The sequence below is a fragment of the Struthio camelus genome, chromosome W, assembly GCF_040807025.1.
Source record: "Struthio camelus isolate bStrCam1 chromosome W, bStrCam1.hap1, whole genome shotgun sequence".
In the NCBI taxonomy this organism is placed as follows: domain Eukaryota; kingdom Metazoa; phylum Chordata; class Aves; order Struthioniformes; family Struthionidae; genus Struthio; species Struthio camelus.
The window spans coordinates 15794428-15819716 of record NC_090981.1 but is presented as its reverse complement, the minus strand read 5'-3'; the positions used below and the strand labels follow the sequence as shown (position 1 = coordinate 15819716).

At 34.9% G+C, this 25289-nt stretch overlaps 1 protein-coding gene and 1 non-coding gene across 4 annotated transcripts in view; both read right to left on the bottom strand.

The window, feature by feature from the left end:
• LOC104153744 (E3 ubiquitin-protein ligase UHRF2) overlaps positions 1 to 25289 on the bottom strand; it is a 97070-nt gene that overhangs the window by 25907 nt on the left and 45874 nt on the right. For 2 of the 3 annotated variants that reach the window (XR_011137303.1, XM_068924884.1), the window contains exons 4-6: positions 18690 to 18908; positions 10078 to 10187; positions 3744 to 3930 (exon numbers count right to left, since the gene is read on the bottom strand). Coding sequence is in view for 2 of the 3 variants with exons in the window: in XM_068924884.1 (XP_068780985.1) it covers positions 3744 to 3930; positions 10078 to 10187; positions 18690 to 18908 (516 nt within the window). In the remaining variant the exon portion in view is untranslated. Of the gene's footprint in view, positions 1 to 3639; positions 3695 to 3743; positions 3931 to 10077; positions 10188 to 18689; positions 18909 to 25289 lie in introns of all 3 variants that reach the window. The other variant, XM_068924885.1, reaches the window with a different exon arrangement.
• On the bottom strand, positions 24540 to 24699 carry LOC138064359 (U1 spliceosomal RNA). The gene has a single exon (XR_011137605.1). It is a non-coding gene; the product is annotated as a U1 spliceosomal RNA (small nuclear RNA).

Here is a 25289-nt window from a genome sequence, read left to right as displayed (position 1 = left end):
TGAGTATGAGCAGAAGAGCTAGCTACCATATAGGGCAACAAGTCACCGTGTATCAGGTATTTCATAATAATTGCCTGTATACAAGCTCTCAACCCTCCAAGAAGATGGGAGCCACCTCAAATCATGTTTTTATTTGCAACCTAGAGAGATCATTCATATGGATACTTATTGGAAAACACAGTCACAAGTCACAATTCAGTTTAACACTTGGGATCTTGGTACTCTTAAAGTACCTTTCTATACCAAAACCAAAAAATAATGTAAAAATATTCTAAAAATTGAAAAAAATAGACTGATACAACCATTTCCAGATCATACTTGTTCAATTTAAAGGTAAAGAAGAAATTTTCCATAATTTTCAGCTAGGGAAACTCCACTTGGACATTGACTTTCAAGCTATGTTCTCCCCTGTTCATACATCATCATCCTTAATAAAGACTCAATAAATCAGTTTCAAGTCCTATGATCACTCTTTCTTAGAATCAGAGTAATTTAGGTTGGAGGGGACCTCTGAAGATCATCTGGTCCAACCCCTGACTCAAAGCAGGGCCAACTAGAGCAGGTTGCTCAGGGCCTTGTCCAGTTGAGGTTTGATTATCTCCAAGGATGGAGATCCCACAACCTCTCTGGGCCCCTGTTCCAGTGTTTGACCACCCTCAGGATGAAAATTTTTTTCCTTATATCTAATTGAAATTTCCTGTGTTCCAAATTGCATCCGTTGCCTCTCATCCTATCCCTGTGCACCTCTGAGAAGAGTCTGGCTCCGTCTTCTCTGTAACATGTCACAATGTAAGCTCATAAGAGGGTAAATTTAACTCTGGCATTTCCCGCTTTACGATTGCTTAACCACATTCTCTTATTATTTTTCTTAACTGAATTTTGTATGAGATATTATTTATTGTTTAACATATAGAGTGATTTTCATTTGTATGTGAGAAACTGCAGGCTGCGCCCCTAGGAGGAGGTTGCCACATTGCACACTATTAAAGTTTTAAATGAAAAAAATTCAATTTTTAAAACAAACAACAACTCTGGTAAGAAACTACGGACCAGACTGTGCCATGACCCTTAGCTAGTATGCAAGGAGAATAGAGAACAAAGAACTGCTCTTCTGTTGCACTCCTATAAAGATGACTGCATTGCATTGAATAATTGTAGTCCTTTTATAGACAGGCATGCATTAAGACCAGCAAGCATTAAGACTGCATAGGGCTAGCATCACTAAATATCCCCAAATTAACTGTCAGGAGACAGGCCCTTAACCATACCGCTCCCACCCACTGATGGTTCATGCACAGAACCATCTATCTACTTACATGATAAATCTTAAAGCTCATACAGCAAACAAAACCAAGTTAAATAGCTTGACAACTGCTCTTCAAGATGTTTTAATCATATGGACTTAGCTTCTATCATGTGTGGAAATTCATAATCTTTTGGCCAAGAATGCAAGTGGAAGGGCCAAAATGTTTTGTAGATGCACTTAACCCCAACTTGAGGGCTTGTAAAGTCCCAACTGTCAGTCAGTTCACTTCTTATCTGGGCCTCTACTAAGTCTTCTGTATGAAGGAAAACATTCCCAGGGATCTACGCAAAGCAGTTTCGGTCATGTTATTGGAAGTGCCTAAGGAGACCTAACTGAAGAGTGATTGTAATACTTTGACAAACTTTGTATTCTTTGACCTTTTTCTGTTTGAGAGCTAAAAAAGTAGGATAACTCACAGGAGTGCCTCATAAGAAGTGCTCCTGAAACAGAAAGGGTATCAGTACAGACAAGAATTGTTTTACATAATCTTGAAAATCATTTGCAGCACCCAACAGGCCAAGATAATCCTAGTGCAAACTAGAGACACCAGTAAGATTACAGTATCAGCATTCCTGTCTAACCTAAAAAACCTGCTCTATGTTTGATGATACAGAATAAATCAGAATAAAGTTTTCTTCTAAGGAGAGCAAAGGGTGTTTTGAGGGTTGTTGAGTTTTTTTAAATTAAACTTGGAGCACGTATATTTTCTTTGTTGTAATCGTTGTTGTGATTAATATTGGAACATAAAACTACTTTTTGTTGCTGGAGAGTACTGGTATAGAGTCTTTTGGGAGTAAGGGGACCTGAAGAAGAATGGATGCACTAAAAAGATCTGTACTTTCAGAGAACAAATCCTAAATAATATTTTGGCCCCCTTAATATTCAGGATGACTAAAGTCAAAAAACATCTCAGTTGTTATGCCCAAAAGTCCAGTGCAGTCACAAAAGAACACTGTTTAAGGACTGTGATCAATTCTTAAAGCACTATAGCATTGAGAATGCTTTCTAACACATGATTTGGAAGCACTAAGATCTTCAGCTCACTTCCACAGGCAATTAGTAGGAAGTGAGTGGATGTTGGGGCAGATCAGCCTTCTGTGCACAACAGTAGAAAACCTGGGGATAGTTGGGATTCACATGCTGCCCAACAAACACTACTGAATAAAGATTATATATACCTGTGCACACAATCATTTTGCATATACAAGAAATGGGAAGCACACAGACAATAAGTGCTATATTTAGTTCCAACAACTCATAAATATTTGCAATATATACTGAAAATATTTTCTAGATAGTGTTCAAAGTCAGCAGTTTCTCCAAGCAGAGCAAATATGAGTAAAACTCTTTTCAGTTCAGGAAGTTGAAAAGGAAATGGCCATACAGAAGTATCTCAGTGGGTACATGTACCCAATGCAAAAATCTCCACCAAATGTTAATAGTCTCAATCTAAGCTACATGTATGTATAAATATAGCTGGAGTCTGGAGAAATTGCAATATATTAGCCCAGGAAAAATGGTATAGCATTAGGCACTGAACTATAAACAAACTTACTCAATGAGGCAGCTGCTGTATTATAGTAAACTAGAGTTATTTATTTCCAGAGAATGTTAAAACTTCTAAAGTACTTAAAATATTTTATTAGAAGTGTGTAGTTCCACTAAAATCTACAGTTCAAAGCATTTCTATAAAACATGCCCATAGACATATACTGATATCTTCATAATGGAAAACTTTCTATTTATAAGTCACTTATAAGATTAACATCCAATATATGTTAAAAGCAGGTTATAAATACAAAGGCTATGAGTTGTAAATAACTGATACAGGTGATACGTGGCATGGAGCTCAAGATGATAAGCTTCAACAGGCTGATGCTGGCTCCATGCAGAGTCAGCTCAGAATGCGGTTAGCTGAGTCCAGCAAGGCTTATTAGCTTGGCTTTCTTGCTGGCAGTGCCAGAATTACTGGAAATGGGTAGGAGTAAGGTGGTGGTCTTCTCACAGCAGGAAACATGAATGGAGGCAGCTACAGGATAAAGGAAGGGCAAGGAGGCAGCAACAAGGACTCAGATTGAGGGGGAAGAAAAGGATTAAAGGAGAAGAAGCAATGAAGCCCAAATAAAACAAACAAAAGGTTGGGGAATCACCACTGTAGGTAAAGTCTAATCACATCAGTTAATGTCACAGAGGGTCACTGAACAAGATAATTTCTGAAATTCTATAATGATCAATAATGCTTATTACTAATAGTTTATGACTGATATTTATAAATAGAATCTTAACATAAAATATAAATATGTTTACATACAGCGCAAGGATGAAAAACATACCAGAAATATAAAAGCTCTTCAGTAATTCCTCTAGTTGCAAATAACAAAGAGGTACCTTGTGTAGAATGGGAATATATATAAGTAAATCATCCTTGTATATTTACCAATCCTCATCTTCTGGTATCTTGCTTAAGGGAGGGTTCAGGCAGTATATATGATAAGCCATATTACATTCATCACAAAGGAGTTGCATGTGAGCATCCTGTTTTCCACCACACAAATAACAGGAGCAAAAGCGACATTCCTTATCTGGGTCAGCCCTGCAGTGCTTGCATTCAGGGCCACTCTTTCCTATCAAAAAAGATAAAAATCCACATGTCTTAGAAAACTGATTTCAGTTTTATAATTACAACATAATGGCAGAAGAACATATATGTGTGTCCACATGAACATGTCATGGATACAGTAATTTTGCTATTACCATGAAGCCTAGGTTTAAAAAGATCAAGCTAACAGGAACAGTTTATACCTATTTAACACTTATGTATTACTACATGACTAAGGAGCAACTGACAATATCATTTTGTGTCCTTCAGCCCAACATTTATGAAAGGGTCATTGTCATTTTCCTGCTTAGGTAGCAACCTAGCCTGTTGCTCTGCTACCCTGGCTATCATGGGGGGGGTGATGATTTAAAAAAGAAAAAAAAGGAGTTCAACTCACTCAAACAGTGGCAACATAATTCACTGCACTGAGTCCTTTATAACTGCCCAATTTTATAGGCACTTATAATATTTATTATTATATTTAGTCTTAAAAGACTAAAGTAGTATCTATTAATGTGAGTGAATATACTTAATTTGATGGATTAGGTCATGAGAGAAGAGATAATTCTGCAGGTTGTCTTGGCAGGACTAGATCCAAAAGCTGTCTGTAGAAGGACTTAACAAAACTGTGAACTTACAATCCTTTTTGGTGTTGCAATAGGAAAAAAAAGGCACAGGGTTGACAAATAAAGAATAACTCAGCTTTAGTCTAGTTTGGTCAATTCAAAATCACTTTTATTTACATCTGAAAAAATAGGCAAGTTTCATCTTTAATCTTCATAATAAATCATTTTTTTCTCTTCAAACAGGCAAAAGAAAGAATACGTTTAATCATGTTTGTTTACTGAAATTTGGTTTTATGCATTACTACATCAATAGGACTCAATTCTTTGCACATATGAGCACTATCTCTACTTGAAAATGGTGCTTTTATAATGAGGTATTTGACTACCTGGACTAGTGGAATTTCTTCTGCCACATGTACAAGCAGCAATGAAAGTGACCAATCAGCAGCTTCTTTGATTTCCCACCACCACTACCCCACCTGCATACTCTTTCTACAGATCAGCTCTTGGCACATTCTTCAGCTGGAGTCTTCTTAAATATAGATATGAAAAAATTCCAATTGGATAGCTGTTAAGACCTATGAAGAACAAATTATAAATCAGAAAAATTCCCTCCCTCTCCAAATTTAATATCCAGGTGGATAAAAGAATTAATAATCAAGGACCACAGATGATCCCAGATCATCAGTTTTCATAGAGTTGCTTTGTACAGAAATTGAATTAATACTACCCTTCTGTTTCTGCTCACTTGGGAATTTGGACCAATGACTCCTCCATATAATAACAGCATAGGTATTGGTTCCTCAGCTAAGAAAAGAAAAGCTTTTAAAGAAAAAGGAGAACATTCAATAGCCTAACATTAGATACGAATGAGAGAGAAGCTACATTGAATTCATGTAGCAGAATTAACTATTACAGAGAATGTGTCTGAAACAAGTGGAAGTTTAGAAGTGAGAGAAGACTTAAGAGTACTTGACCACAGCTCAAAGTACTATAACATTAAAGGAAAACAGTTTTGGCATATTTCTGTGTGAAAACCATCAAGAAAGACTATGGAAGTGAATCTGACAACCTAAACTATGATGATGTGATACAGAATATGATAATAACTAAGTAATATGATGACTAGAGTACTTCTAGACTGCTAAAGAAACATTTTTTCTTTCTTCAGTGAAGAAATGGGCCTTGAATCAGAGGACAAGGAGGAACTGGAACAACTGTTTGAGAGTTTGAGGTTGGAAGCAGGAAGCTGGAGAACCAAGACACCTTTGCTAATAATGGAGAAATGAGTAGTACAAGTCTTAAAGTTTAAATTAACTTCTCTTTTTCCCATATCCCATTTTCTTCAATCATCCTATGAAATTTACAACTTGATCTCCTGGTTCTCTGGACCTACTGCAATACTTAATTATCACTTGGATAAACAGAACTGTTTTCTGAAGCTGCCAAGTAGCTGTAGATTGTCAGAAATGCTATAAATTAAGAATAGCCTTTTCTTCCTTTTGAAGGAAGAAGTGATATATCTTGAGGCCTACCAGATAACATTTGGCTCCTGTTACTACTACTACTTTAGGAGAAAAGTAAAAGGATACAATAAAAAGTTTAAGACAGACAAGAAAAAATAAATGTATAGACATTTTATTATTCATAACAATAAATTTGCAAGAGTTTCCTCATGTCCTCTAACAGAGGAATCTCAATGCAAACTCAATGAAAGGAAGGGGAAGGACTGGGCAAGAAAACATCCTTTGAGGTCTGTACCAGAAAAAAAAGACATTCATAAGTTCTATTAGTTCAGAAACAGAGCTAGCTGGAATACCAACACTTGGAATATAATTTGAATAAGGGTTTATAAGAAAATCTAACTAAGAAGTTTCTGATATATGGAGAAGGAAAGGTATGACATAAGGATTTGGGGAAACTCCAATCCTTTCCTTCTAGGGAAAATGTGTCCTCTCTGACTGGACAGACCCTTGACAGAAAATTTATTCCACATGGGTAAGATTTCAGAGTAAAACCTCTTTAGACAGAAACTCCTGCCTGAAAGACATATAAGAAAAGGAAACTAGAATGCTGAGTATTGTGCTGCACCTACAATCCATCTAGAGGATCTCAGGTAATACTGTCTCAACAAGTGGAAGAGATGCTATAAAACCGAAGTCTACATTTTTCAGAGAAAAACACAAAAAATAGACCTCAAAAAAGAATTGCTGAAGATGCAAAATTACCAGCTAGGGATGGAAGGTCTAAGTGAAATGTGCTGACCTGAAAATCTTAGGCACAAAGGGATAAAGCCACTAACACCAGCTGTCTAAGTCTCAAGTGTCAAAGGTCACTCACCTGAAGTGAAAAAAAGGAAGTCAGACTCTCTCGGTATATTGCGTCTAGAAAAAGCTAGCCTAAGAGATTTTTCTACATACTATGAGAGTGGAAGTAACCTTCTAAGTCTGAGACTCTCTCTCAGGTTTCATTTGGAAAAAAGAGACATTTTAAGACTACTGTTGAAAGAATTTGTGCATGGATCTACCTAATAATTTCTACAAGGCTGGACAGTACTCAGTGAACAATCCAAGGTGTCTACATCAATCTAAGTCAAGTCAGACAAAAGAAATAACAAGTAGCTGGTCTAGCTAATGAAAAAATCTTGAAACTGATGACTGAGCACTCCTAAAGAAAATCATTAGTCTATCTAGTCAGATGAACAGTAAACAAAAAGCATAGACTTTGCATATTTTTTGTATATCTGTACCTTCATAGATTGTCTAGGACTACAGAGAGTAAACCACATAGGCCATTACAATACCAGACTTATGTCAAGGATTACTACTAAAAACTTTTTTTAGTCAGATAAGCACAAATACCAATATATATTGTGTATGTGTGTGCGTGCACGCGGGTGCACTTAAATAAACAGTATCTGAAGTTTGACTTTCTTTTCTATATACAAACCTCTATAAAGCTGTCTTGCTGATAATGTGACTTGTATTTTTCCCCATTTCTGTTTTAAACTGGTTTAATAAATCAAATGGCATTGATTATATTTGCACCATTGCTCAAATGGAAACCAGCCTGTTCACCCCACCACCACTGTAAAATTTAGTTTCATAGATTCTTTCATATTCCCTTCCTTTGTAGGAAAGGACTATTATCTAATGTTTGTAGTACAAATTTTAATTCTGATAGAAGTTAAAGTAACATATGTTGATGACTAGTTCTTTCTGTTTTGCATAAAAAGTTCTAAAACATTTTTGAGAGCTCTTAATTTTCCATGGTTGTACCCCTACCATTTGGGGGGGGCTGCAGTATTTAGATTTCAATTAATACAATATAACTAATAATTAATCTTATTCTTAAATGTAATAGCTACACAAAAAATGTGCATGATTTGTCAATATTTATCTATTTTATCACAATTTTAGCAAATTTAAGAAGTATTCATTTCCTGGCAGAACTAGCCTATACTGTCTATCTATCTGGTGAAGAATATTTCCAAAGTAGTTAACTTTTGGAAAGGACACAGAGAGTGGCTTGGTCTAGACAAAAATATATTCAGCACATTCTCTTCATAACAAACTCATGGAGCATTTCAGGCCAATTAATTCTCTTTGAATTCTACCTACTGTTATTAAAAAAACAGTCTACTGCTTTTCTTAGCATACAAATAAGTTGTTAGCTGTATGTATTTAGATGGCAAATTTTTAAATGTAGAGTAGGACTAGGGAGGTAAGTACAGAGAAGCAATAAAGAAATCAGTTGAGCCATAAGCAGTAAGAAAACTGTAGTGCATTGTGCTTCACAGAACAAATTCAGGACAGCTTACAAAAAAAAGATCAGAATAACAGCAGGAGAAAATGAACTGAACAGTGCAGTGAGGATGTTGGACTTGGGGGGAAAAAAGAGTAGATGAAGACAAAGGAATAAAGTTACACAGCCAGAAGTAAATCAACAATTAAATCTTTGAGGTTAAAATTTAAGTTAATATTTTTGTGCTACAATTAATTACACTTAATACATTTAGTAAAAACTAATCTTAAGAGAAATAAAAAGGGGATCAGGAACAGCATAAAAACCCATACAGATGCAGATTTATACAAAGATAGCAATTACGTGAGAGGTCTGAGAACAGGTTACAAATATGGAGACAATTAAAGAAATAAGATGTGATAGTAGGAACTGTAAGTAAAAATGAAGAGCTTTATTCTTATACAGTAAAACAGGAAACCAGTGCAGGAAAATATAGAATGCAAAATAAATAAGGCCCGAAGCCAAATTTGAAGTTCACAGTAGACTCAATTTTACATGATCTAAAGTCAGTGATAAATTAATCATTAATTTACATTAAACAGACTTTTTAAACTTAATTCCACTGCAATGTAGGTGTGTGCACGTGTGTGTGTAATTAAATGAAATGTAACAATTTTATATACCCTCTAAAAGCAGTTCTATAAACTAGAAATATCCTCACAAAATATGTAATTAGGTACATAAATGCAAAGCAGATATAACTTGGCTTTACACTATCTCTAAATTTTAAAATTCCTCAAACTCTCAGTTTATAACAAAAATATTATTAAAATGTGGAGAATAACCCCTAAAGTGATCAAGAGAACATAAATGGAATGGATGGTTAGTTTTCATTGACAAATCTGAGAAAAATAAACCATAAATAATGAAAAAAACAATTGCTTAAAATTGAAATTTACATTTCTACTTTTATGAATACAGCTGCAAATGGAATTTGCTTTTTTAAAAAACACTGATTTTTAATATGACCTCATTCCTTTAATAGTACACTGCAAATAAACAGTAAGGTTAGTTCCTCTGCATTAATGACACCTATATGCAATGACTCAGATATTAGCCTTAGATTATCAATGGAACCTAAATTGTGATAAATCTGCTTCTTTTTAAATTCAGTAATATCTATCAATAATGCCACAGATCAACCTCTCAATGCTCCAAATATAAACACCACATTATCACTCCTATTTTTTAACTTCCATATATTTTAAAATTTAGGATAAAATGTTAAAACTGCTTTTTAGAGAACTCTTTTTTAAGGGGAGACAGCCGTACATGACATATTTAGTGTTCTGAAGGACATAAGTGGTCAAGTAATAATCCAGAGATTAAATATCTGTTTTTTCATAGTTCTAACAGTCTTGAAACAAACTTTGTTGCTCTACACAGCTAATGCTTTTTCATTCTTAGATAACGTCAGGGTTAAAGGATAGCAGTATTGACTCTTTCAGTCTTTGGCATTTTTAAAGAATTCAAATGAGATGTCAGTTATGAAAGCAGCTTTTGTGATTTGGATACCTGCTTCGGAACTTATCTCAGACTATCCAGACTTACCTTCATGAGAGTTTATACTGATAGCACTAATGTGTTGCTATATTACATCAAAAATGTATTTCTGAATATTCCATGTAATAAAGTTACATTATAGCAAAAACTTTTCAAACAAAAAATCTGTCTAATAATGATTCTTTTATTAAGTACAAAACAATCTTTAATTAAATTAAGTCTGCACTCTAATCCCTTAATTTCGTAATGCCATTCAAATATTTAACTAACAGACTGAAATATATAATAAAAAAGCATACTTTTGAAATCTCCATCTCCAAATGTTAGTGGATAAGCTCCTGGTTTTTCAATCTTGTACATTTCCTCTATAAAAAGGATTTTGCAATCATTTATTGCATCTTCTGGGCCTCTGAAAAATAAAAATATTAATAAAGTACGTTGAACACTGTTTCTCAGTCTTAGCTTCTCAGTTTTAGCTTCTATAATTGACAAACCCTAAGCAAAGGAATATATTTAACTGGCATCTCTTTTACCACTGATAAAATAGTTTTTATTGAATTCACAAACAAAATTCAGTGCAGTGCTATAATTTGCAACAAAACTAAAACACAGTGTACAGTCTAGTTAGTGGCATAGACGAGGAACATCCCAAGACAATGTTTCTTTGTCCAACTTGATTCCTATAAGAATATTTCTAATATAATACACATCACAGCAGTGATTTTATCTTAAACTGACACACAGTTATGCCTTATTTTCCTTCTAAATAACAGGAAACTTTGAACTGAAAGTATATATGTATACATGCATATTTGTATATGCATGTGTGTGTGTATAATGCAAAATATAGATACATAAATATATCTTAAACTTTAGGCAGACCTATATGGAAAAGTCAAAATAGATACAAAGTCAATAAATTGTTGGCTATTAGTAAGCATCTATTTAAATTCTGAGGCATACTGTATTAAATAATTTAAAATTTCATTGAAAAATAAACTATACTGACAATTTCAGCATTAATCAGACATTGCAGCTACAAATGAGATTTTCCCTATATATATTTTCAAATTCCATTATGCTACAGTCAAATTTCAGCACATTTGCATAGCACATTTTTCTCCCAATTTTTACATTTTGCCAGCCTTCTATATTTGTAGGTTTTTCAAACCCAACTGGAAGAAGTGACAACCTCAGTTCAAAAAGTAAGATGAAGAAAAGAACCAGCTCCCTCTGTAATAAAAATCATAAAATAGGGATCCTATCAAGAGTTAAAAGACTTCTAGAAAAGAAAGAATAACAAGTGAAGAATCCCTAAAGCACAGAAACCTGGGTATGTTTAAGCTTTGTGCAATAAATAAATATACATATATTTATATATATTTAAAAAGATGTTATAAAAGCAAGAAGAAGAGGAAAGAAGGATGTGATCTGAAGGTATCCCCTACAAAAAAGGGACAAAGAATTTTTCCCATATGGAATTACCTCCAGAACATGCCATATCAAACCAAAAGTAAATGAGAAATGCTGCTGACAAGACACAAAAAAAATGTTTTTAGCCTCAAAAATTAGTGGTGCATGGATACTCATGGTATGAATATACATGTGAGCTAGTAATTTAAGAGAATGCTTGCTCGATATCTAGGGACATTACTGCTCGTGACAGCATGAATGGCATCTAGCCAAGCATTCCTGAAAGCCAGAAAATACAGAGAGCCGGGAGTCTTAATTAACATGGGCTAGTTGAGAAGAGTTTTCATTCTTTATATTGTCTAATTCTCTTTAGAAAAGTGACATCAAATGCTCACGCTGGCCAATTGTACTCATGCATAATATTAATGCCCCATCCATGTGCCTATCCAGTGCATAATAGCAATATTAATTTCCTAGTGCTTATGTGTATGTTTTGAGTGATGGCTGTATTATTTTTAAATAAATCTAAACAAATGTAGTCTTTTGAAACAGTAACCAGGTAACAGAGTAATATAAAATAGCACATACATTTATTTAAACACCAGTCCTTTTCCTAATTCTTTGTTATTTCTACACTTCTCTTCCTACTACTTTGCTGCCCACCATGTACCCTTTTTTGTACTGAAGTCTGTTTTCTTCTGTACTTTTTCTTCCTTTTGCATTTTTTTTTCTGAGTGGGGGCATCAAACTAAAGTTCAAAATGCTCCTAGAAATCACCTCCAGAGAAGCAGACTGGAAAACACTGAGTGTTTCAACCTGTGTGTGTGTTTATTAGAGAAAGGACAGTATCACAAACACACCAGGGGAAAAAAAAATGCAAAGAACTCAAGACTCAAATCAACCTATTTTTCACTTCATAGAGACATTTTTATCTTATGGACAATAAGCATGAAAACTAAAATCAAAACATTTGAGGCTTTTAATATTTACTACTTCTGTTTGACTGGGTTTCCTTTTCCTTCAAAGCAACTAACAAGTTTTAATGAATAGTAACTAAATAATTGAAAAGGTAGTGAACTTAATCCACAGAGAACCAATTTTCTCTTCCAATTTGCATGTACTACTCTCACCCACTGACTTTGACATGTGTTAGCACATACTTGTGAAGTCCTGAATTAGAAAGAAAAAAAAAGAATTAAGCTATTCTTGATTCAAATTCTATATGAAGTGAGTAAACAGTATTTCATGAACTGGAATGAAAACACTTCAGAAGAACCAGATTATTTAGGTGAGAGCCCATGCCCCAGAAACATGCAGTTACAGAATAAACTCAAGATATTCAGTTTGCAAATCCTATTATACAACATGCATGATTCAGTGACACAGACACTGAACGAGCTTGAAAATATTTTCAACAAGCTTTACAGACAGATTTTTTTAAAGGTCAATTTTTGCTACTCTATTTGCCAATTTAGATTTAAGAAATTCAATACTATTTAGTCTGAACCTTAAAACACTTACCTGACTTGTCTATTATTCAATAGCAAAATTTCAAGTTTTCTAATCTAAAAATTGACTGTAGGCAGGGGTGGCTCTTACGCTGTGGACAAGAGGGGGTAGTCTGTCCCTACCAGAACTTTACCAAGGGTTACCTCAGTAAAATCTTTCTGTGTCGCTTTCCTCTTGCACAGAGCAGTGGCACACATGACAGCACTAAGTCAGGCACCACAGCACACCAGCACAGGAAGTACACTGTGCCTGCACAGGAGCCCTCAATGGAGAGGGCATTAAAAGCATTAGAGCCACCACTGACCATAAATATATGCAGGTTCACTGCTCACTTCTTAAATGTCTAAACAGTAACAAAACTTTTCTTTCCTCTAAATACTAGGCGCTTTTTATGAATAGCTTAAGAAACCATAGTAACATTTAAAAGTATACAGCACAGAAGCCACTAAGGCTTCTGAACTGTGTTGCACTGCTCACCAAGATATTTATACATACAATAAGCTATGTGTGTGTCTGTGCAAAAAGTCTGCAGACAGGATTTTTGACAAGTGAACTTTAAGAGAGCCGGTCAAGAATGTTTCAGCAGATTATTGGAATAAATGCCCCTATAGTATGAAAGCTATTCTGAGAAATGACCCAAAAGTAAGTCTTGTTAACATTGTGCATCTCACCAAAAACATGTTTTCAAAGCTCAAGCAGCAAGTACCAAAGGCGTTACATGAAAAAAAAAAAGAGATTATCTTGGATACAGAAAGAAAAGGATTTGGAAAGCAGCTCTGCAGAGAAGGACCTGGGAGTCCTGGTGGACAACAAGTTAAGCATGAGCCAGCAATGTGCCCTTGTGGCCAAGAAGGCCAAGGGTATCCTGGGGCTGCATTAGGCAGAGTGTTGCCAGCAGGTGGAGGGAGGTGATCCTGCCCCTCTACTCAGCCCTGGGGAGGCCACATCTGGAGTACTGTGTCCAGTTCTGGGCTCCCCAGTACAAGAGAGACACGGCTGTACTGGAGAGAGTCCAGCGGAGGGCTACAAAGATGATGAGGGGACTGGAGCATCTCTCCTATGAGGAAAGGCTGAGAGAGCCGGGCCTGTTCAGCCTGGAGAAGAAAAGACCGAGAAGGGATCTCATCAATGTGTAAAGTATCTGAAGGGAGGGTGTCCAAGAGGATGGGGCCAGACTCTTCTCCGTGGTGCCCAGCGACAGGACAAGAGGCAATGGGCATAAACGGAAACACAGGAAGTTCCATCTGAACATGAGGAAAAACTTCTTTCCTGTGAGGGTGACTGAGCCCTGGAACAGGCTGCCCAGAGAGGTTGTGGAGTCTCCTTCCCTGGAGATATTCAAAACCCGCCTGGACGCAATCCTGGGCAACATGCTCTAGGTGACCCTGCTTGAGCAGGGGGGTTGGACTAGATGATCTCCAGAGGTCCCTTCCAACCTCAGCCATTCTGTGATTCTGTGATACCATATGAATGTAAAACCATCAGTAAGAGAATCTATAGAAACTGAAATTCCAGGCCTAAATAGAAAATATATAGTATTAGGACTGCATTACTGTGCACCCAAACAACATGGTAACAGCAACTATGAGATGTTGAAGGCCATCAGACATACTGAGAAGGAAGGAAACATAACAGTACTAGATCAGGTAATAGACCCAATGTCAAGATTAAATGTTTAGACACTGCCTATGACAGTTCTTTGGAGCAGCTAGTCAGTAATCCACAAAAGCTGAAGAACTCTTGACTTGGTCCTGAGTGACTTGGCCCACTATGCAATACCTGGTTCATTGCGTTAGTTCATTGCTCTGTAATGATATACTTGAATTCAGTATCTTTACAGGAGCAAGAAAAGCCAAAGTTACGTCCAATTTCAAAAAGGAAAATTAAATAGAAATGCAAAAGTTTGCTCAAAAAAGCAATTAATAGCAAAGTCTGTACAGGCAGCATGAAGACTACTTAGACAACATACTGGACACTGAGAACAAATGTATACCGCCTACCAAAGTCTCAAGAGTGAGTAAAAGGAATCCAAGCAAGGCTAAACAACAGAGAAATGGAAATTACAAGAAGCAATAAAGTATCCTACAAAAAGCAGAAATTGTTTCTAAATGAGGACAACAGAAAGGCTCAAAATCCATCAGGTTAAATGTAAAAACACAATATAAACGCAGCAAACTACAAAATGAAAAAATGCTTGGCAAAGCACTGATTAGGAGCAGAAAGCCCAACACAGAATCTGTAGAACTAACTATAGATTAAGGTATAAAACTATGACACATTTTAAGATCCTTCTCACTACCTTCCATTATTGCTACTCTAATGAAGCCCTCAAATTCATAAAATATTTGATTGGTGAAAGAGGTATAATGAATATACAGTGAACTGATTTTACTGTTAGCCTTGAATTAATCCAAAGATTTAAAATAAGACAACTTATGATATTGAGAGAGGCCCTTGCTAAATTCAAACCTTCAAATGCCCTTAATATATTAACTGACTGAAGAAAAAGTGAGAGTTGATTTTCATCAACCTTGAAGTCTAGCACACAAAAAAAGACAAAGCACCATTTGATTTGAACTTCTTTGATTTGATGTGTTGTGACTTTCATTGTCAGCCAGCTACCAAAGTCTGGATAAAATATGAGAGGTTCATCTCACAGTTACCCTCCACTAACAGGCACATATAAGCTTCCTTGAAAGTTTAGAGAAGAAAAATAATAATATCCTAATTACTAATAATTGTTTTCATTGTGAAACAAATACTTCCCAAAGAAAGGAAGAATAGATGAAGTTCAGAGTTATGGATGCACACCCTGTAAACTGAGTTGTAAACCAATCCAGAGGGGTACCAGAGAAACAGGAATGACCACTCCTAACTGAAAATAATGAAGCATGCTCAGAGTCATAAGAGACCTACAGTCCTGGGCAGACTTGCATGGTCTGTGCTTATGGCATCACAGCTTTGCTGATATTTGTATTTAAGCCACATTAAGTCCAGTTTGGATAGGCTTTAGAAACTCTACAATCACAAATTTTAATTGCAGTGCAGATACAGCACAAACAAGAATTATTAATATATGGTTGGAATTACAGTTATATTTTTTTCTTTGTTCAGTTTCACTCTTCTTTTTGATAATGTTCTCTAATTTATCTGTTTCCCAAAAAATGAAGCAATGATGACAAAATTATCAAGATTTTTCCATTAGAGATTGACTGAGACATGAGTAAAGAAATACCACATAACAGATATGCATGTCAAAAATACATGTAAAAAAATACAGTAAAAATATATTTTCCTCATCACAAGCTCTATTGACTCTACAGCATCACTACATACAGTGTAAACATACATGCCCTTGCTATTTCCTGTCATTGTGCCAACACCATGACACCTTTGTCAAAAGCAACAAAGATAAATAAAAAGTTATATTATTTTGAACCAAATATTCAAAGCCTCTTAAACATAATACTGAAAAGAGAAGAGTCAGTGAATGGAACAACTGAAAGCGTTCTGCCTCCCTTTACTGCCTGCCAAGTTTTCTTCTTAAGTAGTTAACATAATTAATCACTTAAAAATAAGTCCCTCATAATAAATTACAGTTTTTATTGAAAGGAATTAATAACTAATACTAAAACTGAAGAATTGATTTTACAAATCCAAACACCTGAAATCAAGTAATTCCTGTTGCAGCATATTCTTTACACAAGTTTATCAATTCCAGGAAGTTTATCTTGTACTTTTACCATTAATTGAGATGAATGACTAAGGTAACTCAGGTAACTCAGAATTATACCTTGGTGAATCACAAGAAATGGCAGAACTCAGAAAATTTTGCTTTCTGGATATTGTCTTAGTAGATTGGCCACGTATATAAGCTATTAACACATACATGAAGCCTGAACTTTTAGTCAGGCAGAATATTAGTTGAAATAAATAATATTCTACTTGGAAAATGGACTTCATTTGGCCAAATAAATTCACTACCCTGGAATACAGTATTTCTCCATTGTGGCTTTTTCAACATAACTATCAGGTTACTTAGGTTTAAAAAAAAAGGTTACCCCATAAAATTTCTGCCATGAACAGAGTTTTTAAATAATGTAGCACCACCTGAAATATGTAATTGTTTTTGCCAATATAAAGCATATTTTGATTATCACATTTTAATAGAGAAGGGGAAAGACCAAAAACACCCTGCCACAAAAAACCTAAACAGCAGTTTTAAAAACATTATCAAAATAGCCAGAGGTTCATATCAGAGGTTCATATAAATAAATCACTGGACAGTTTTGTTTTGCAGATCACGAAGTCCATTTTTCCAGTTCACCAAATGTCATACACATATTAAATGCATTACAATAAATATCACAGAAAAACTTTTTCACCATGAGGTCAGTCAAGCAGCAGAGCAGTTGCCCAGAGAGGTTGTACAGTCTCCATCCTTGGAGGTTTTCAAGACCAGACTGGATAAAGCCCTGAGTAACCTGGTCTGACCTCATGGCTGACCCTGCTTTGAGCAGGAGGTTGGACTAGAGACCTATGATCTTGCGATCTCTGGATTGGCTTAAAAAAAAAAAAAAAAAAAACCACCACTTTTCCCTTGCTAAGTTAGTGGTTAATAATTCAAATTTCCTACTCCTTGTTTTAGATTTGAGGGTGTTTTTCTTAAAATGACAATTGTATGTCTCCAAAATGAATTCACATGCCTCCTTTACATTTGAATACCAGGGAGCCATAATACACTGAAATATTTCCTCTAAATCACTACTGCTATCCTAAATTTAAAAACAATACTCAAAACAGATTTGCATATGCTTGCAACAGCTACCAACTCAACGTCTTTCACATTTCAAAAATACAACAATACAATTATTTCTGGTATATAAATAAAATATTAAATTGTAGCTCATCATAAAAATCTACTACTAGTCTCCCAATCATGTCCTACATTAGAAATGTTCATAAAGATTTCACATTCCTCCATTCTTACACTTAAAAGCATTCTAAAACCTGAATAGTTGAATTCATTTTAAGAAAAATATTTCTAGAATTATAATAGTTTTCATTGTGGTTAAATTTAGGAGGTGCCACCACTAAATCAATTTTTTTCTTAAATTTAAAGAAATTTTTGCTCCAAGTTACACTGTAACATCAGTTTCACTCTTGGTGCACATGCATCCCTGTGTCTTCACCCTCCTACAGAGATGGAGACAACAGACTGGATCCAACTGCCTTTAGTTCCTTTGTGAATATGATATAGTGAGAACAGGACTCCATGTCAAAGGGACAAAGAAAGCCAGCAAGAGAGGAGAAGACTAGCAATGAATTTTTCAAGGAGAGTGTAAAGACTGCATTTTTAAAGATGGGGAAAATAAGTGATCTTGCAGCTTACTTAAAATTGTCCTGTGGATTTCAGCAAAAATACATTCAATTTCTGAAGAACTATACCCAAGTTCCTAAAATAAACAGGAAAATAAAAACAAAACAAAAAACCTTGGATCTGTCTGCATGAAAACCCCCCCTCCCCCGTTCCACTAACGCTCTGTTAAGAGTCTACCACAAACTACATTTTTCTGATGAAGGTTTTTTGTTTTAAAGATTCAGTCAGCCAGTTAAGAAACCTATTCAAACTGCAAGAGATAAACAACATCTGGTAAGACCTGCAGATTCCCAAATGACTCAAAAGTTACTGAAAACAGATGGTTCAGCCTTGACAATTAAATATATCTATATCAGTATACTCTGATCAATTGGAAACATAGATGAAACCACATCTAGCTTCAGCTATCTTATGAAAAGCAAAAATTCCAACTACATGACATAGTTTCCATACTCTAAAATCATACAGTGTAATTCCATGACTCAGCTATGGAAACGTAGTATGCTAATTTTTACTCTAATGATGAGTAGTAATCAAAACCTAAAAGCTTTTGTTTTTGTTTGTTTAAGAATGTAAATAGACTTTCCAAAGTGGTCAAAGAAATCTTACCCCAGCAGAATTTTAGCATGAACCTCTTTGTTAGTCCTTGAAATTTCTCTCAAAGACGTAATTTCTGCATCAAACCAAAATCCTCTTTCTTCTGGAGTCTCAACATTGTAGTTAACCATTACCACATCACCCACTTTTAGTTCACTCCACTTCAGAATGGTTCTTGCTCGTGGTCGAAGATTATTGATGTCCATTTCTACTATGCCATTCTCTGGATACCTTGAAAGGCAAAACCAAACAGAAGTGACAATTAGTACTCCCATAGTAGTAAGAAGTAAGATAAAGAAAACATTTTTCAAAAGCACAATTTTCAAAATAACTTTTGGGAGTGTTAATGCTTAAGTGTGTTTAAAAATTTGACCTAGTATGTTTTTTTAAATTTTATCTTAGTCTGAATGCAGGCCAGACACTGGACTAATCTCATATGGGGGAAAAAAAAAAAACAGCCTCCAAGAATCCAAAGAAAAAAAAATCCATTAGCATTAGATGTTTTTTTTAATAAGAATGCCCTCAAATTCAAGTTTCAACATAGGCACAGATCAAATTTGATCTCAGTAAAATCAAAGGTCCCAATTAAGCCAACAGTGAAAAAGCAACAAAAATTAAAACTTGAATTTTCAAAACTGCTCAATTCTAGCTTAACTCTGCTTTCATACATTTGTTACACTTCCACCAACTTCAATAGCAACATATTTAGGATAATACCAGCTCATTTAAAAAAAATTAACCCTACAAACACAGCATATAAAAAAAAAACGCGATGAACATAGCACAAGTTCAAATTCCACTTACCAAATAATGTTTAAAAAAATGGCTAACTGCAGAATCCCATAAACAAAAAACAGGACTATTTCTAAGACTTTCTATTAGACATGGCAGCTAAAATTTTTAGTGTTTCCCCTCTTCAGTTATAAAATTAAAAATCTATAACGTTAAACAAGAGAAGCATTACTTCAGGATTTCTCTTAATAAGATACAGTAAGGGTTACAACATTATAAGAAATAAAAATAGAAAGAAAGAAAAAAGACTAGAAGACATGGAATTTTGGTTTATTTGGCAGGGTTTTTTTTTTAAATTAGAAACCTGATGAACTCCTCAGCTATATTGTGAATAATTTCTAGTGAGCTCCATTCCCTTTTCAAGTTGAGAAGCATTAATTTAAAACAATTAAGATAGGGATATTTAAATTGGACAGTACTACAATTAAAGAGTACGAAACAAATAAAAAAGACATGCTTAAGGTTTTGGAGATGCCAATTTCAGTTTAACAACATAACCTTAAATTTTCTGCATAAAGCAGTGACTGTAGAGGTTGCATAGCCTCCCTATGTTCTGGAAAAACCGTGCAATGTGGACATCATGAAAAAAATTGCAGGAAAAGGAAGCTGTACTGTTATAAAAAGGTAGAAATAAAACCTCTTAAACTAAAACAGGCTAAGTTCATTTCTGCTGCTGTACAGTAAAAAGAGGCTTCCATCATAAAATTAGTATTAGGTTTTAAAATTAGATGTTTTACAATAAGGTCACAGCACAAGTTTAAAAGATGAAGAGAAAGCACCTACTGCCTGGAGAAAACTGCTAGCATAGTTTGTTAGACCATGATGACAAAATTCTAATCTTATTAATGAAAGCATGACTCAATCACTTTCCAACATGCCTATCTGTAGTGAACAACATGATTCAGAGGTCTTAGAAAAAATATACACAGTAGTTTACTTAATTGCTGCATAAAGAAATTCCTGCTACTGCTAGCAACTTAAATATGAGGGCTCTGACAAACTATCTCAAAGTCAGATGTCTACTCTTCAACAGTTAATTCAAGGTCCATTGAAAATAATTGCAACATTCTCTTTTAACTGAGTGGGTTTTGGCTTTAGTTATCTTCTATTAAATCTTACAACCTGGTCTGTTACTGCATAGATAAGTTAGGGAAAAAAATGAGAACTAATACTCTGTCTCCAGTTCTGTTCGTCTTCTACTGGACAGCTACATAGAATTTGGCTTGAATTTGTTGAAGTATTATTTAAGTTTAATTGGAGGGAAAAAAAAACACTCCACCAGGAACCATGATAGTTTAACATTGTCTGCATCTTTATATAAACCAATGGCCCAATAATAAACACATCTATCCTTAATAACAATGCTAAACCCAAAAAGTGTTTTTTCCCCACCATTCACAGCTCCTTTCTAACTTATCAAACTGTAGGATATGAATAAAAATGACATACAAAGAGAGGTATTTGGGATAGAGCTGCTATTCAAATGACAGTCTCATGTGACATAACTCTTCATGGTTTTTAAAACATTTTTTACTTGTTTTTGTGTTTCCCTTTTGTCTTACAGTTTTCCTTCAAAAGAACAGAACTATTCTATAGCTATGTGCTAATCAAAATAATTACTGTAAATTAAAATATGCATAGAAGCAATAAGCAGATTCATCTACAGGTAATAAAAAAATGATGCACAAAGCAACTATAAGATAATTTCTATTTTATAGCAGGGCCTGGATAATGACATAGTATTATAGTCCAACAGACTTCCAAAAATGAAAACAGATGAGTTTAAGATACCGATTTGACTTAGCCCATATCTTGCAATAAACCTTTTCATAGAATTATGGGGAGAATCATGGGAGAAAAGAAAGTAGCATATAGTGGAGAGAGAATCAGTTTACTTTAACTCTGAAATTGAAACAGGACTTAAACTTCAGGATACTAAAGACGACAGATAAAAAAAGTAGAAATACAGTTTATGTACATAGTAGAAAAATCAACTGAAGACTAACTGTAAACAGTATATATAAAGTGTAGCTAGAAAGATAACCAATAAACATTAAGAAGATTCTGATGTCATTATCAAGCACATGATTTAAACAAGTGTGATTTATAGCATTTCTGGTACATAAGAGTTACTCAACACTAAGAGTTGTTTTGTCCCAGATTCAGTTCTGTGCCATCTTTTTGATCCCAGTAAGAACTCTAAACAGAATCTTTCCTGCTGTACTACTGATGCACTTCTAGCATTTTTAACCTTAACAGCTATTCCATCTCTGTTCTGAGAAGCATCCAATGAAAAGAATTCAAAGAAGATTGTTGGAAGGCATGAATAGAATAACATCATGTATCAAAAACAGGCACCCAAAATATCCCATTTTATAGACAGAAAAGAACTGCTCTCCAGAAAAGAAAAAAAGAAGGTAGTTTTCACTGAGTTTCTTCTGTTACTGCCAGCTCAGAGACTTAAGTTGATAAACTTTCCTTTGGAGGAACAGATAGCTTAAAAACGGGTGAAACTTTCCCTCTCAGAATCCAATTTTCTTTTGCATCAGGTTCCAGATGTAGAATGTTGTAAAGAAGATTTATCTTTAAGTTTTCACAAGATGCTGGATGTTTCAGAGCCTTTTACATGCCTCTCTAACGAATGCTGCTTCCAAGTGCATATCTGAAGGTCTATTATGGGGACAGAATTTATTCTGAAATTAATTCTTTTTCAGCAGGCCACAGAAAATTTTGCTAGAAATCATGCAAAATCTAGAGTGGAACAACCAACTGCCCAACAAATCAGGCTTTTGAAAGTGAAAAAGTTTTAAAAACTTTTCCATCAGCCCTGAACTACATGTCTTCCAGGAGTGCATTAAGAAACTTAACAAAAACTAAGCACACTTGGGAGCCCTTCACTTCACTCATTTGTGTTTGAATTCTGAACTTCCAGACAACAGGAGAACTGTAAAGGAACAATGTTCATCCTTATTACTGCATGCTTTCCCCAGAATGCCAAGTTAGTCCTGAAGTCATTATAGGAGAAGCATTCATTACGGCTCTGTTTTACCTTCCTCTCTATCAGCACAGACAGGCATCTGATCTCGGATAGTATTATCAATTTCGGAAAAAAATTCCTGATTTCCAAAAAAGGAAAAATTTAAAAAGTGACATGGCTTGAATAAAGTATAATTTTAATATATTTTTAAGAAAAAAATCATGTAACTTTTTAACCCATTCACCTCATGAAATTAAAAAGCCAATCTATTAGAGGAATCAAGCCATTCAACTGTTTTTAGTCTAAATCAATACCTCTGTTACCTAGAAGCTGATCAAGGATAAAAAACAAGGATGTTCTTATGTACTGCAAAAAACACACTATTTACATGAGTTCTCCATCACTTTATTCTACAACTTTTAGTAATGGGATGCTCTAACTTTATAGATATGAGGGCAAAAAGTGTGTCAACTGAATACATCTTTACCCTCTAGAGATCACAATTTCTGCCTGATATGTAAGAAGTCTCAGGCTTTTACAGTTATCATCACTCACCTTATGCCTGGCCTAAGGAATCCTTTCAATGGGCTAAGGCACAGCAATATTTATATTCAATGGGACACAGGAGAGAAGCAGCTAGCATTCATATTTGTCCATACATAACACCACAGACTGAACATCCAGATATCTGCTTATAACTGGAAGAGCATTTGTCACAAGCCTTTGAGATTGAGTCTAACTCATGCTTTTGGAGTTGCACCTAAATACATTAAGCACTATAATGCTATTCCTCATTACATTAAGTAATGAATAAATTGTACTTTTATAGTAAACTTCTGACCTCAAATATATCTAATATTGTAATTCCACAAGAAATAGTATATTTTCCATCTTATGACCTCCACCATCTAGACTGTTTCTCTCCTTCCCTTTCACTTGTCTTAAGTAACAAATCAAAATGAGCACAGAGAAAAACAGATCCATGTTAGATAATGCTACTTACTCCATGTCAAATTTCATCCTATATTTTAACATATTATTTGTATAATTGACCATGATGTTAGATTAAAATCTAAACTCTCAAATACACAAGATGAGTATGTAACTAAGGTATCAGAAAATGGGAATATGTAGGGCTATGTAAATCAAACAAATACAAGAGAACAAATATAATCTTTTAAAAAGCCTCAAGAACTAAGAAAATACTGCAAAGTTTTCCCAGTTTCACTAAAGAATCCATGCCAGTAAAACTTGAATTAAAAAAAAAATTGCTAGACACAAATATGGTTAGTAAAGGTGTTTTCTTATTTACTGACTTTCTTTTAAAATCCTATGATGACCCTCAAGAGACAACAGAAGTTATATGCTTCACAGTAGATTTCAAATCTCATATAATTCAGTGATTATAACACTGAATTCTGTTCTTAGTCGCATCACTTTAAGTCTGGAGGAATTCAAATGTTGCTGATTTGACACACAAAATTCAACCCACAAAAATGTTCACACTTTTCCCATATTTTTTTAATACACTTGGCATATAACATTCAGAAAGCATAATCATTAAAAATACGGCCTATAAGAAAGCTAATCTTTATTGTGGAGCTGTACCTTCCTTCTAATTTTAAGTATTAATACTAGCATAGGAAATTATATGAACATTTTCCTATCTCTATGGAAACCTTTCTTAGCAATCCATTATCCAAGAAGAAAAATTGCATCATTCCTTGGCTATAGGCAATATTTAAGCATTCCTAAAATGTGATATAGAGAAACATATTAACCCTATGTCAGAATATACACAGAATATAAGTCTTTTCTGGTTATTGAGGATTTTCGATGCATCCTTTAATCCTTTCCCCAGCTCTTAGTAGAACAGCTGGAACTAGAAAGTTATGACTCTTTAAATTCATATACTGGAACCAAATTACAGAGTCAGGGACAACCCCCCCACACACCTAGTACAATATGCAATATTAGGGCCAAAGCACAATTTCTTACGATCCTTATTTTTTCCCCTATAAACAAACCCCAAATCATGTCTCTTCATAACAGGCATAGGTCTGTACACATTCCCCCACCCTCTTTTTTAATAGCAGGAGGGTGAGTGAACACAGTCTCCCACTACCACAAACTATGTAAGCAGAGTTTCCCATATTTGTGGAAACTGCAGGGGTCAGCACACCCAGAATGCAAGGGATAAACCTCACCCTGGGAAAATGATCTTCTTGACCATATGTCTGCCCTGATAGGTTGCATGCAACACAGAGTTAATCAGGACTGTATGCATAATACAGCCCTTGGCTCTTCTTAACTGTAAAATCCTAAAGAGTACATAGGCTCCCAGGAGGACAAAAGATGAACATGCACATGGACAACACATCTCAGGGAAATCCAGTTACTGATAAGTAATCTATTTCTGTTTGATGCTATAGTCTGCATACACAGCCAGTAGCCCCTCACATCCACAGTTTACCTAGAAGTGGGTTTCTGAGCTCTTCATTGCACAATAATTATAGAATCGGATCCAAAGACAGCATCACTTCCAGATAGATGTAATCATCACTGTTTGGTAAGACTGTGAATGGGGCTCCATGTGACCATTCTACAGATGTCCGGAATTGAGATATTCTTTTAAAAAGCTACCAACACACTTTAAGTACTGATGGAGAGCATGCTCAAATCCAAGGGTGATTCTGCCTTTGCAGTCTTGAAACAGATATATATATTGAAACATAGCCAATGTTCAGTTCACTCCTCTTTGAGATTATTGTATCTTTTGATCTTTCAGCTAGTGACACAAATATCTAGGGGGACCATCTGAAAGATTGGGTCCTGTGCAAGCA